This window comes from Lucilia sericata, unplaced genomic scaffold (genome assembly GCF_015586225.1).
Source record: "Lucilia sericata isolate MDLA Ls3-8-SP2 unplaced genomic scaffold, ASM1558622v1 Contig000021F_arrow, whole genome shotgun sequence".
Lineage (NCBI taxonomy): Eukaryota > Metazoa > Arthropoda > Insecta > Diptera > Calliphoridae > Lucilia > Lucilia sericata.
In genome coordinates this window covers 1131045-1143749 of record NW_023994059.1, presented here as the reverse complement: position 1 = coordinate 1143749, position 12705 = coordinate 1131045, and the positions used below count along the sequence as shown (strand labels likewise).

At 28.1% G+C, this 12705-nt stretch overlaps 1 protein-coding gene across 1 annotated transcript; it reads left to right on the top strand.

The window, feature by feature from the left end:
* Positions 1–2629: 2629 nt before the first annotated feature.
* On the top strand, positions 2630–11004 carry LOC119608321 (E3 ubiquitin-protein ligase CBL-B-B). The gene is made up of 7 exons (XM_037962697.1): positions 2630–3462; positions 3545–3835; positions 4088–4204; positions 5088–5212; positions 5309–5430; positions 5501–5635; positions 9052–11004. The coding sequence occupies exons 1-7, from the start codon at positions 2915–2917 to the stop codon at positions 10414–10416; spliced, it is 2703 nt and encodes a 900-aa protein (XP_037818625.1). The 5' UTR covers positions 2630–2914; the 3' UTR covers positions 10417–11004.
* The last annotated feature ends 1701 nt before the right edge of the window (positions 11005–12705 follow it).

Genomic DNA, 12705 nt, shown 5'->3' with positions numbered 1-12705 from the left:
TGGCAATGTGGTTGGTGTTGATGTCTTGCAACCATCTTACCATGTTTTTTATTTGCATACCGCAGATTGCCAACTGACCAACTAATGTCTATATAATTTTATTTTAGTTTTTTTTTCTGTTGAATCTGTGAATGCGGCAAAATATTCTTTTATTCGAACTAATGATGCGTAGGCTTTAAGATTAAAAAACAAAACACATAGGAATAACTCGTTGCAAGCTTTTCCTTTTTAAAATTAATTATCTTTGTCCCTCTGTACGGTGTAAGACACTAAAAAATGTATAAATAATTTACCAACTCCATTTACAATCATTTCAACAAGATAATAAATCATACTCTCTACACAGGAATAATAATCATGTAGAACACATAAATTTGACCTATATTTTTATTATTGCCGATTCCAATGGGAAAGCATATTTAATATGTTAACACTCTAAAAACCACAAATATCTTAAAAAATATTCATATTTTGTTATATGTATGTACATATGTATGTACATATATACTGAAAAATACATTTATTTACCCACAGTAAAATCCTCTCTTCTTGTATTCATCAACTCCATCATACCCACCACTTCTCCTTTCAACATCGATCTCCCTTTACACTCATTTAACGACGGACTGTCCTAGCGAGGAGAAGGCATCCGCTTCCGTTTTTTCATTTTTTGGTGGTGTGTTGGCTTGGTTTTCTTCATCTGTCTGTTTGTGATCGAAACTTGCTACATTTTTTGGTTCAAAGAAAACTCGTTCGTCTTAATTATGTATTCGGAATTTAAACGAAAAACTGAATAGGAAAAATGCAATGAACTGTCAAAACGAATTACGAATGTGTCGTAGAAACGGGTTAATTGGCTATTGTCATTCAGAGTCCGAATTAAGTAATTCAACTGTCCGTGTGAACTTGGTTAAAAACTTTTGCCATTACTAAATCGAACAACTTTTATCGCCGATTTATCACCACTAACTACATAACATCAATGATGCGTTTTTCTATTATTCTTGTGTTTTTTTTTTTTTTTTATTTTATTAATTTGTAGATTTTTTGTGATTTTTATGTTTAAGGCCAAAAAAAAATCTACTTTTTAAGGAAGAATGGAATGCATCTTATTAAATTTAAATTTGTTTTTCGTTCTAAGATTAATTATACCCTACACCACCTTAATGGGGAGGGTATATTGGGTATAAAGTATACCAATCGACTTAGAATCGTTTTATGAGTCGATTAAGCTATGTCCGTCCGTCCGTCCGTCTGGCTGGCTGGCTGTCCATGTAAACATTGTGCGCAAGGTACAGGTCGCAATTTTCAAGATAATTGGATGAAATTTGGCACACACGCTTTTTGGGCCAATCGGTCCATTATTTCACCTAGCCCCCATACAACAGAACCCCGCTTCTGAGCTCATAATTATGTTAAATATACCTGTATATTGATAAAAAGCGACACAACTAAGTTTTATACAAGCCTTGATGACCTTGCCAAATTTCATAGAGATCGGGCCTCATTTGACCCTAGCTGCCATACAAAGTCCCCTTCAGAAAATTACTTGAATGTCTAAAATTAACTTATAAACACAAGTATCGCTATGAAATTCAGCACAATAAAATATTATGTAAATATAAATATATTCACAAAATTTTATCAGCCTTGGTCCATATTTGCTCCTATCCCCCATATAAAGGCTATTTCAGAAAATTAGTTTTTCATCCATAAATTGCTTAAATGTATCGGAACAAGGTAATAGAAGATAAATGCTTTATTATGAAAAATAAATCACATTTAATATTCATAACTGGTGTAGGGTATCATATGGTCGGGCACGCCCGACTATACTTTCTTACTAGTTTTTTGTTGTGAACGTAAAAAACAAAACTCATATTTCCACAAAAATTTGATACATTTTAATTTAGATCGGAAATATATTACTCTAAATTCGAAAAGAAACTTTTAAAAAGTGTCAACAAAAGGCGAAAAATGTCGAAAATTCGAAATAAGTCGAAAGTCTTTTTTTTATAAAACGCAAAAGTCGAAAGTTAGCTTTTCAAAAATTTAAATAAGTCGACTTTTTGTTTCAACTATAAATTATATGCAGTAACATTGAAAAATATGCAGATGAATAAAATAAGATATTAAAAACATTTGAAAGCCAACAATTCATAAGTTGTAAGAAAAATACAATTTTCATAAAATGCTAAATCTTTAAAACATGACTTTTCAATTTATGATTTTTTGTTTCGATTACATAAACTCTTAAAATATGTTTTTCCAAAACCACATCTACCATAGGTAGATTTTTCATTTCGCTTCAATTGTGTTTTCACTCATTTAATTTAAGAAAGAGATAGCTATGTCATCGCGGATGTCAAAGTTAATTTTCTTTTGGCTACAGTTGTAAATATTAGTAGTAAAATCAATTATATATTCTAATAAATACAGATTTTTTAGCATAAAAACTGGACATGAGAATAATAAAATATTCTAAAATATGTTAATAATTTTCACATTTAATTATATTTAATAAATTAAGAGAAATTACTTGTGTAATTAAGGTATAATACATTACTACTCAAATTATACGTCTAATAAAAAGTACCATGTTTTGCAACTGTGAATTTTCATTGAAAATTATTAAAGACTACATATATGTAGTGAGTGTTGAAAAATAAGAAATCCAGACAAAAAATTAATTTTTTCGATTTATAACAATTATAAAACTAATGAAAACTCTGCGGAAAATCTTTAAGAAAGTGTGTGCTCTAAGAAACAAGTGAAATTTAAAGTTTTTATTGAGTAAAATTGCAACTAGAATTGGTTTTCAGTTGCACTTGCAGCAAAAGTTTTTGGGAACGAAGTAGCAGACGACGTCGACGATATCGACGACGGTGACTACCAAGACGGACGGACGTAAAAGATGGCGACGAGCCGTACAAGTCGCATACAGCAATCGAAAAACATAAGTTCGATATTTTCCAAGCTGCATGGTGCCTTTTCGGAGGCATGTGGACCCCAACGGCTGTCCACCGACAAGAAGACCCTCGAAAAAACATGGAAATTAATGGATAAAGTCGTGAAATTATGCCAGCAACCGAAGATGAATTTGAAAAATAGCCCACCCTTCATATTGGACATTTTGCCGGACACCTATCAGAGACTGCGTTTGATATACTCCAAAAATGAGGATCAGATGCATATTCTTCACAACAATGAACATTTCAATGTCTTTATCAATAATTTAATGCGAAAATGCAAACAAGCCATAAAGCTATTCAAGGAAGGTAAAGAGAAAATGTTTGATGAAAACTCCCACTATCGTCGTAATCTGACCAAACTAAGTCTGGTCTTCTCCCATATGTTGAGCGAATTAAAGGCTATATTTCCAAATGGTGTCTTTGCCGGAGATCAGTTTCGAATTACAAAAGCGGATGCAGCAGATTTCTGGAAATCTAATTTTGGCAATAGGTGGGTGTTGTTTGCTTTAAATATATCTTTCTTTAACATAACTAATTTGATGTTGTATGTTTGTATGTGCGTGCGCATTTAGTACTCTGGTGCCTTGGAAAATCTTTCGTCAGGAATTGAATAAAGTACATCCCATATCATCTGGCTTAGAGGCTATGGCTTTAAAGACGACCATCGATTTGACTTGTAATGATTATATATCGAATTTTGAATTTGATGTCTTCACAAGACTCTTTCAACCTTGGGCAACACTCTTAAGAAATTGGCAAATTTTGGCTGTCACCCATCCCGGCTATGTGGCATTTTTAACATATGATGAAGTCAAAGCTAGACTACAGCGTTATATACACAAAGCCGGAAGTTATGTTTTTAGGTACGTAGTATGTTAATTTTGTCATTCATTCAAACATTCAAACATACACATGAATCATATGCAAACCAATCGACCGGCCAACCACCAACAATCATTTTTGACGGACAGTTTATCGTAGACTATATATGGCTGGGATTGATTAAGTTTGTTTTAAATGGGGTTTTTGTTTGTTTGTTTGTTTGTTTACATACACTGAGTATTTATTTGCATACACATTTTAATAAATTATCTGTTGTTTTTGAAAATTAATAGATTATCGTGTACACGGTTAGGCCAATGGGCAATCGGCTATGTTACGGCGGATGGAGAAATATTACAAACTATACCGCAAAATAAGTCATTATGTCAGGCATTATTAGACGGGCATAGGTGAGTAAAAACTTTTTTATTTTCAAAGTGTTTCTGTGTGTCAATGAACCTGATATTTGTAGTGATCTGAATTAAAACATATTTTATACGATTAAAGAATTAAATATGAAAAGTCATATTTCTGTTAATATGTATACGTAATTGAATAAATTTCGTGGTGTTTTGATTATTTCGAAATCTGACTTAAGCGTAATGACACATACAGTTTGTTTAATCCATTTTTTAATAATAATAATTATATTAGATTGTGTTACTACCAAAATCCTGTTCTGAATAAAATTATTTTTAACTTAAGCGAATCGACAAATACAGTTTGTTTTATACATTTTTGAATTATATTAGATTGTTTTAATTCCAAAATCCTGAATGTAATTATTTTTTAAGTGATTTTTGTTTAACAATTTTAAGATATAGAGGAACAGTTAGGAATTATAATCATTGGCTCAATTATATTTGGAAAACTATGGTACATCTAAAGATGTACGAAACTAACGCCATATTTTAAAAATTCAATATTCTCGGCACAATCGTTGATCAATTCCTTAGAGACAACAAATTTCTGTATAAAATTATTCTTTTTACATATTTTTCAACAGAAGTTGTTTTGAACTAATATGTGTCCCATAGTGTTCTACACTAGATTCTAGTGTCACTAGGTTTATATTGGTTCTAGTGACAGGACCTAGTGACAAAGAATTTGATGATTGTGATTTGAAAATTTTCACTTTAACACAGAATCTTAAAAGAGTTTCATAAACTTTTTCTAGTAAACATGCATGACTACTCTGAAAATTGAACTCATAAATTAGAATATAATAATAAATTTTTTATTTTCTATTAGACTCGTAAAGTTAAATCATAAACATTTAATACATTCTTATAGGGAGGGTTTCTATTTATATCCTGATGGTCAAGCGTATAATCCTGATTTATCTTCGGCTGTACAAAGCCCCACTGAAGATCACATAACTGTGACTCAAGAACAATATGAACTTTACTGTGAAATGGGTTAGTATTTTATGGAAAAATTAAATTAAACTTAAAGTCCTACATATTTTCTATATTTATTTTTTCTCTTATTAAAACGTCATATACTAACTATAGGAAGTACCTTCCAATTGTGTAAAATTTGCGCCGAAAATGACAAAGACATACGTATAGAGCCATGTGGTCACTTGTTGTGTACACCATGTTTAACGTCATGGCAAGTAGACTCAGAAGGGCAGGTAAATAATAATAATAATAAGCTGAAGAATTTGAAAACAAACAAAAAACAAATTTAATTATTAATTTTAGGGATGTCCATTTTGTCGTGCTGAAATTAAAGGCACTGAACAAATTGTCGTAGATGCCTTCGATCCTCGTAAACAACACAATCGTAGTGCTACTAACGGACGCCATCAGCTAACTAATGATGATGATGACACTGAGGTATAGTTTAAAATCTATTAGCTTAAGTTCTTACTTATTACTATTTCCGTTTTTATATTTAAATATTTATCGATAAATATCACTTCGAAGATTACAAGCCGCCTTTTCTCTTTAAATCAACTAAAACTAAAGATAATCTGATTTTTCTATTAGAAACAAAAATTATGCTCAATTATATAGAAAGAAAATTCATAAAACTCCCGAAAAGAGTTGTCACTTGTTTTGTTTGTTTTTAAGTTAATAGCCTGTATTTATCGCAAGCATGTAGTATATTTTTACTGTTTAAATTTTATAGTGATTTTCAAAAGCAAGAATCAAGAAATTAATTATGTATTTATTTATAAACTCTTGTATAAAAAAAGGCTTTTTTCCTTAATTATTATTTTTTATTTGCTTAAACACATCGTTTCTTAATTTATATATTTTCTACTCATTTTCCTTTGTAAAGGCTTCATTTGTAAATAGCATTTTGATAAAAAAAAACAAATTTCGATAAGAAAAAAAGTATTTATTTTGAAAATTTTTTGTTTTATTTAAAACTCGACTCTTTTTTTGCATTATGAATATGCTGTTTATTATTATTATTATAGTATTGTATTTAATTTACCATTTAATTAGTTTTATTCTAACATTAATTTAATTTATACGTATATTATTTAGAAGTTATGTTTAACTTTAGTAGATTTCATTGAAAGAAGTACCCAAAATCTTTATAAATTAACAACAAACTAGTTATAATAATATTTTTGTTGTCGTTGTATTGATATTTTTGTAATTCTAAGAAGTTTACAAAAAAAAAAAAAAAAAAATACTGGTACATGCATACTAAATTATTAATTAAATTGCAATAAATGTTTTATTCTTAATCAAATTTCTATTCTATCATCATAGGTTTATAAAACAAGTTTTGTATGTAAAATATGTTTTTTTTTTTTCTTTAAACCTTTGCTAAAATTTGATTATGAATATGGGGGTTATACAAATATTGCGCAATACTATTATGAGTTATGCATGGTTATTTTATTTACTTCTTTTATCAAAAAATATATACTCAGAAATTAGCTTAAAATACAAAGACAGATCTATGAAATGAATAAATAAGTAAACTTCTTGAATTACAATAAAAAAGTACATATCGTTGGCTAAGTGAACAAACGTGAATGTTATTTTACTCTGTGAAAATTGAGCTTTAAACCAGTGATTGGCACACAAAGCTACCAAAAACATAGGCAATGCCAAAATTACATTCAGCATCTTTGTGTGTTCTTAAAAAGTATTTTTCAAATTATTTTTTACCTTGTTTTAGATTACAGATTACACAATAATGCCTTTAATATATTTTCAATCTTCTATAAAATTCATAAAAAGACACAAACATGTTTATACACTAAAGTAACGAAATGTATGAGATGCGTTTAGTAATTCCTTAAAAAAAAGTATATAGTATATTGCAAATAATTACATATAAAGAATTTTACTTAATTGGAAACACATATACATACATACATATAGTAGACACAATGCAATAGTGGCATAATTAATAAAATATTATTTTGTTTATTTGCATTTTCTCCCAAAGATTGTAGAAATTAGCATTTTTTTAAATTAAGTTCATCAACATTTTATTATATTTTAAAACATAAACCGATACATAGATTAGTATAATAAAAGAAAAAACAAACAAAAAATACTATAATGATATGCATGATAAATGAAACTAATAAAAAATTAAAAAATTCAATTAGTTTTTCTTAAAAAAAAAAAAACAATGAATAAAAGAATGATAACAACATATGCCGTAATAAAATTCAAAAATTAATTTATATTAATCTCCTAAAAGATTTTTTTTATTATTTCTTTAAAACATTTTTTTTTTTGTTTAGTTCAATTGTTTACACCAGAGTCTCGAGTACACATTTTATAAGACTGTTTTTTAAAAATTAATTTAATTAATAAAGATATTAAAGCAGCCTGCAGGATTATTAAAATCGAAAGTTTCTAAATCTGTATTTAAGTTTTTGATTTTTGAATTTATTTTTATTTTTTATTTAATTTAAAGCTGAGGCTGCTTGAAATAATTTTAGTTTTAGTTTTTTTGTTAGACCTTTAATTAACAGAGATTTTTTTATAAAAAAGCAATGATTTTACCTTTTTATTTTCTACCATTTTCTCTCTATTAGTCTCTTTTTAATTATAACTTTAATAGGTATATGTACGTGTGTTAAAACTAATATTAATAAACAAACAAAAACCATATTTATATACATATATACAATTATATAAAATAAAACAATTATTATATAAATACTATTGTGTCTTGTAAATTATTAGTTATTTAATTTTTATTGGCTTTGAAAAAAAAACGAAAAATTATTTTAAATAAAATTATATGAAATATAATAATATTTATACAAACTAAAAGTTTTTTGTTTTGTTTATTTTTTGGTCTTTTAAATTTTTTCTTTAATTATATTTTATTTTAATTATATAAAATAATTTGACTATAAAAAACTATAAAAATATACATATATTTTCCTTAAATAAAAATCAAAAAATATTTAATAAAATTAATACTTGTTTATATTATTTTCTATGAGTTTTCTAATTTGAAATTTTATCAGCGTTTTTGTGCATGATGAATAAATACTACATTACTTTTTCGTTCGTTCGTTTGATTTTCTTTTTTTTTATGTTTATGTTCTCGTTACGTTTCTTTATTATGGTTTATAACTTATAATTTTGTTTCTGTTGTAAGCTCATTCTTCCTAAGCACGTCCAAATCATAGAATCATTTCTTATTTTTTTTTTGTCTATACGTTGAACAAATAATGAATGTTTTTTATATATTGAAATTAATAATATTGTATACAGTTTGCACTTTAATCTGTGTTTTTTTTTATTCAATTTTATTTTCAATATTAAAACTTTTGCTTTCGATTTTGAAAATTTTAAAATAAATTTTTTAAAATCCACCACGACCAAAAGTTAATTTAAAAATTCCATATGTTTGTATATGCTTTTATGCAAATATGTATATGTAATGCGCTAACACTGCTCTTTATTGCAAGGCGAGATCGTTCCAACTTTAAAATTTTAAAAAATGTTTTCAATTCAACTGCCTAAACGCTTGCAGATAATAAAATGTTATTGTTGATATCTTTCGGTTTCGGAATAATTTTTTTCGAAAATCAAAAAATTCTATACAAATTAAAAATGTTTAATTTTTATCGAAAGAAATCGTTATTTTTTTCTTGATACTTTCTTACTTTTTTAGTTTCATTTACAATCATTTCATTTCCTTGCATCTTTACTTATGTTGTAAGAAAAAGTTGCAAACAAAAACAAAAACTGCTTCAAAATCAACTTTAAAATAAATTTTATTTGCGATTCCACTTTGAATTCTTATATCAATACAGGATACTGGTGATTTTAATATTGCGACCTCTTCATTACACGCTTTAAGCAATAATATGACCTCATCAACACATTCCTCGGACAAACATAGTCCACACACTTCACCAAGGTTTTCCAGGCGCAGTACTACACCCAGTTTGATGGCGGTACAAAACGATCTATATGCTGGTCATATACCATCCCTCTCGCTAGCTAATCCATCAGTGAATTATATAACAGCGGCCAGTGCCATAACCGGAACACATTCGCCTTCAGCGCCTCCTATGAATGTGGTAAACGGCAGCAATAGCAGTGCAAGTACCACTGCATCATCGGCTTCCGCCGTAATAACACCATCAGCCACTTCAAATACAGTCACAACACCGCAATCCTCACAGAAATCTACCAATCGCATGAGTGCTCCGTTAATGGGAACCAATGCCACTGTTATACCCGGTTACGCTAGTAAATTGTCGGGCAAATCGGACAACAATGACAATTCAAATTCATCATACGCCATTTTGCAAAATCTCCAAGAATCACAAGCTATTATTGCCAAAGAAGCTCAAAAGAGAGAAGCTAACAGTGCCGCCGTAGCCTCGGTGGCTCCCCCATTACCACCCAGGAAATCATCTCCAGGTGCAGAGAATTCTTCATCGTCTATGGCATCAAATGTTATTGCTTCCAACGGTCATATTAATGGAAGTGGAGCCATACAGAAGACACCTTGTTTACCACCACAAACTAGCAAGAGTGTTGATAATATAGCCGCTTCCTTGGGTGATATATGTGTACCAAAGACAACAGCTCCTCCCATACCACCGCACAACACCACCAGCAATGTTGATACTCTGGTAGAAGAGCTGAGAAGTCAACGTTTAACATCGTCGTCAAATCTTATTTCGAATACTTCGGCCACTCTAATGGACGATGATATTGTGGGGCCTGCTGAAACTATAATGGGCGTCATTGATACTCGACCTTTGGAAGCTAGATCATCAACATCAAATTATACACAATTGTGTACCACCACCACTACCAACTCTTCTAATACGTCGTTGCGAAATGAGCTTAAAACCCAAAGTGATAAACTTATTGAAATCCCTAAATCCCAAATACAAATCCAATCACAACAACAACAACAACAGCACCAGCAGCATATTCATCAAAAACAACAACAACAGCCTTTACTTTACGAAAACGTATCAATCAATCAAAAGGGCGATTGTAGCGTACCCTACGAGAATATCAATTTAGAATATATAGCACGTCTAATGAACGAAGGCTATTCCAAAGAGAATGCCATTACAGCCTTGGGTATATCACGTAATAATATTGAAATGGCTTGTGATATTCTAAGAGAATTTGTTGCTAAAAATAGTGTTTAAGAATTTACATTTATATTTAGTTATAAGTTTAAGTCTTTGGATAAATTCTAAAGTATTTTAATTTCGTTTAATTATAATTTTTCACTTGTGCAAGCTTTATTTTACAGTCTATATCATTTGCTGCAAAATCTTCCGCACTTCCGTACTCTTCTACTATTTGAATTTATTGCAATATAATGTTGCTACTATAAAATTGCTACTATTTTGATAAAAAAAGTTCTAGTTAATTTTAGAATATGTATACATATTATACATATCGTCATCTGAAATGCAAATGCATTCTAATGCTCTTGCAATTTTTCCTCTCCTTTTCGTTATCTATTAAGAATACGCAATAACATTATAACAATGTTATGTGTAGCTGTTTGTTATGTTCTACGAAAAATCTGATACCGATTCCATTTATGAAAAACTTTAAATTTATTCGAAAAGAAATCGTATTGTTATTTAGAAAATTTTAAACTAATTTTTTGGATTGCATTCCAAATTGGAATAACAATCTTACTATCGATATACAAAATAATTCTTCAGCACTAGTAGCATGCAATAAACATTAACAAATAAAATAACTCTTATTTAATTTCAATAATAGTATATTTATTACAAGTACAAAAATTAAAATATACAGCTGAAAATTAATTTAATTATTACGATTACATATACATACACATATGTACGTATGTATGTATGTATAATTATTTATTTTTCTAGTAAGCACCGGAATTTAAACAAATTATAAAGTAAAACATAAAATAATTATTATTAAAAATAATAATACAAAAATAACTTACCGAAATATACATATAATAATTAAACACGAATTCTATACAAATTTAAAGTAACCAAAAGCAATCCTTTTAAACTTAATTTCATTGCGTATTTAAAACGATATATCCGCCAACAGCGATATTACATCTAAAATATGAAATTGTATTAAAAATTACTGTCCCCCAACATTTTGTAATTGTTTTCATTTATCTATCTACTTTTTAACAATGTTCTAAATAAAACGTAAAAAATAAGGCAGAATTTTTGGTAATAAAAAAATAGTATATTTTACAAGGATATTTTGTCTTTTTACACTGTTTCCTAAGAAAATTTACAACGATAATAACAATTAAAAAATTTAGTTAATATGTTTTTATAAAAAAAAAAGAAATATTTTTTAATTAAATCAGAGGGTTTTCAATTCTCTAGTTACTAATTCGATCGATGTTGTTTAAATTTTTTTTTTCAGTTTTGATTATTCACATAATTTAAATGAAATAATCATAAATAAATTAATCAAAATTGTATATCCAATATATTACATACTTTTTAGTTATGCTCATATTTCAAATGTTTATTAAAAAGAAACAGTGTAAAAGGATAAATACATAATTCATTTTAAAAAATAGTTGTCGGAGTAAATCCATTTTTTTACAAATGCCCAAAGTAAAATAAAAAGTTAATTTTATACTAATTGATAAGGGTTTTATTAAGGTATTATCGAAAACAAGCTCTAAACTTACCCATATTGAATTAATCTTAGACTTGGAATACAAAACAGAAACTTCATTATTAAATAAAACACTTGTAATAAGATAATTTATCATACAAATATTTATACATTAATGATCCCATTTTGACCTCAATCCCGTCATATTTACTACACCTACATACAATGTACTACTATATATTATAATAAAACAAGGAAACAAAATAATGCAAAATAAAAACAAATTACAAAAACGTGTTTCTTCTATTACCCACTAACTCTAAAAATACGAGACTATATCCCGCATTTATGTTCTATTAACTTCTAACATTCTATCTATAATATATTATAATTTCATGTTGAAAAGTAAACAAAACAAAATAATAACTATCATATATGTATGTATATTAAACATACATATACATATATACAAATCTAGTATATATATTGACATATTTACTATATTGAGTAATCAAAAAACACCTCGTTTATCCTTCATTAACCCCATATACATACATTTTTATTGTATGTAAATTAGATCACACTACAAAAAGTTTATTTCTTATTTTATAAAACTTTTATTCTAGACTTTACCTTTGGCAAGCTAGATCAAAAAGAATCAAAAAATACTACCTCTGTTTGTAAACCATACTATATGTATATGTTTTGTCCCAGATTTTTTTTCAAACTCATCAGCTCAATATTATATTCGAAATCGTGTTACATTAAACAATATTTATTTTCAGGAAGTAACCCCAAAAGTCCCATATATGCAAAATAATAATAAAATATCGTAAAAACAGTTATAAAAA

Bases quoted from the DNA above. Each gene is read 5' to 3' on its own strand.
- LOC119608321 (XM_037962697.1), top strand. From the start codon at position 2,915: ATGGCGACGAGCCGTACAAGTCGCATACAGCAATCGAAAAACATAAGT. The intron at 4,205-5,087 runs GTGAGTAAAAAC...ACATTCTTATAG, and splicing joins GCATTATTAGACGGGCATAG to GGAGGGTTTCTATTTATATC. The intron at 5,213-5,308 runs GTTAGTATTTTA...TACTAACTATAG, and splicing joins TGAACTTTACTGTGAAATGG to GAAGTACCTTCCAATTGTGT.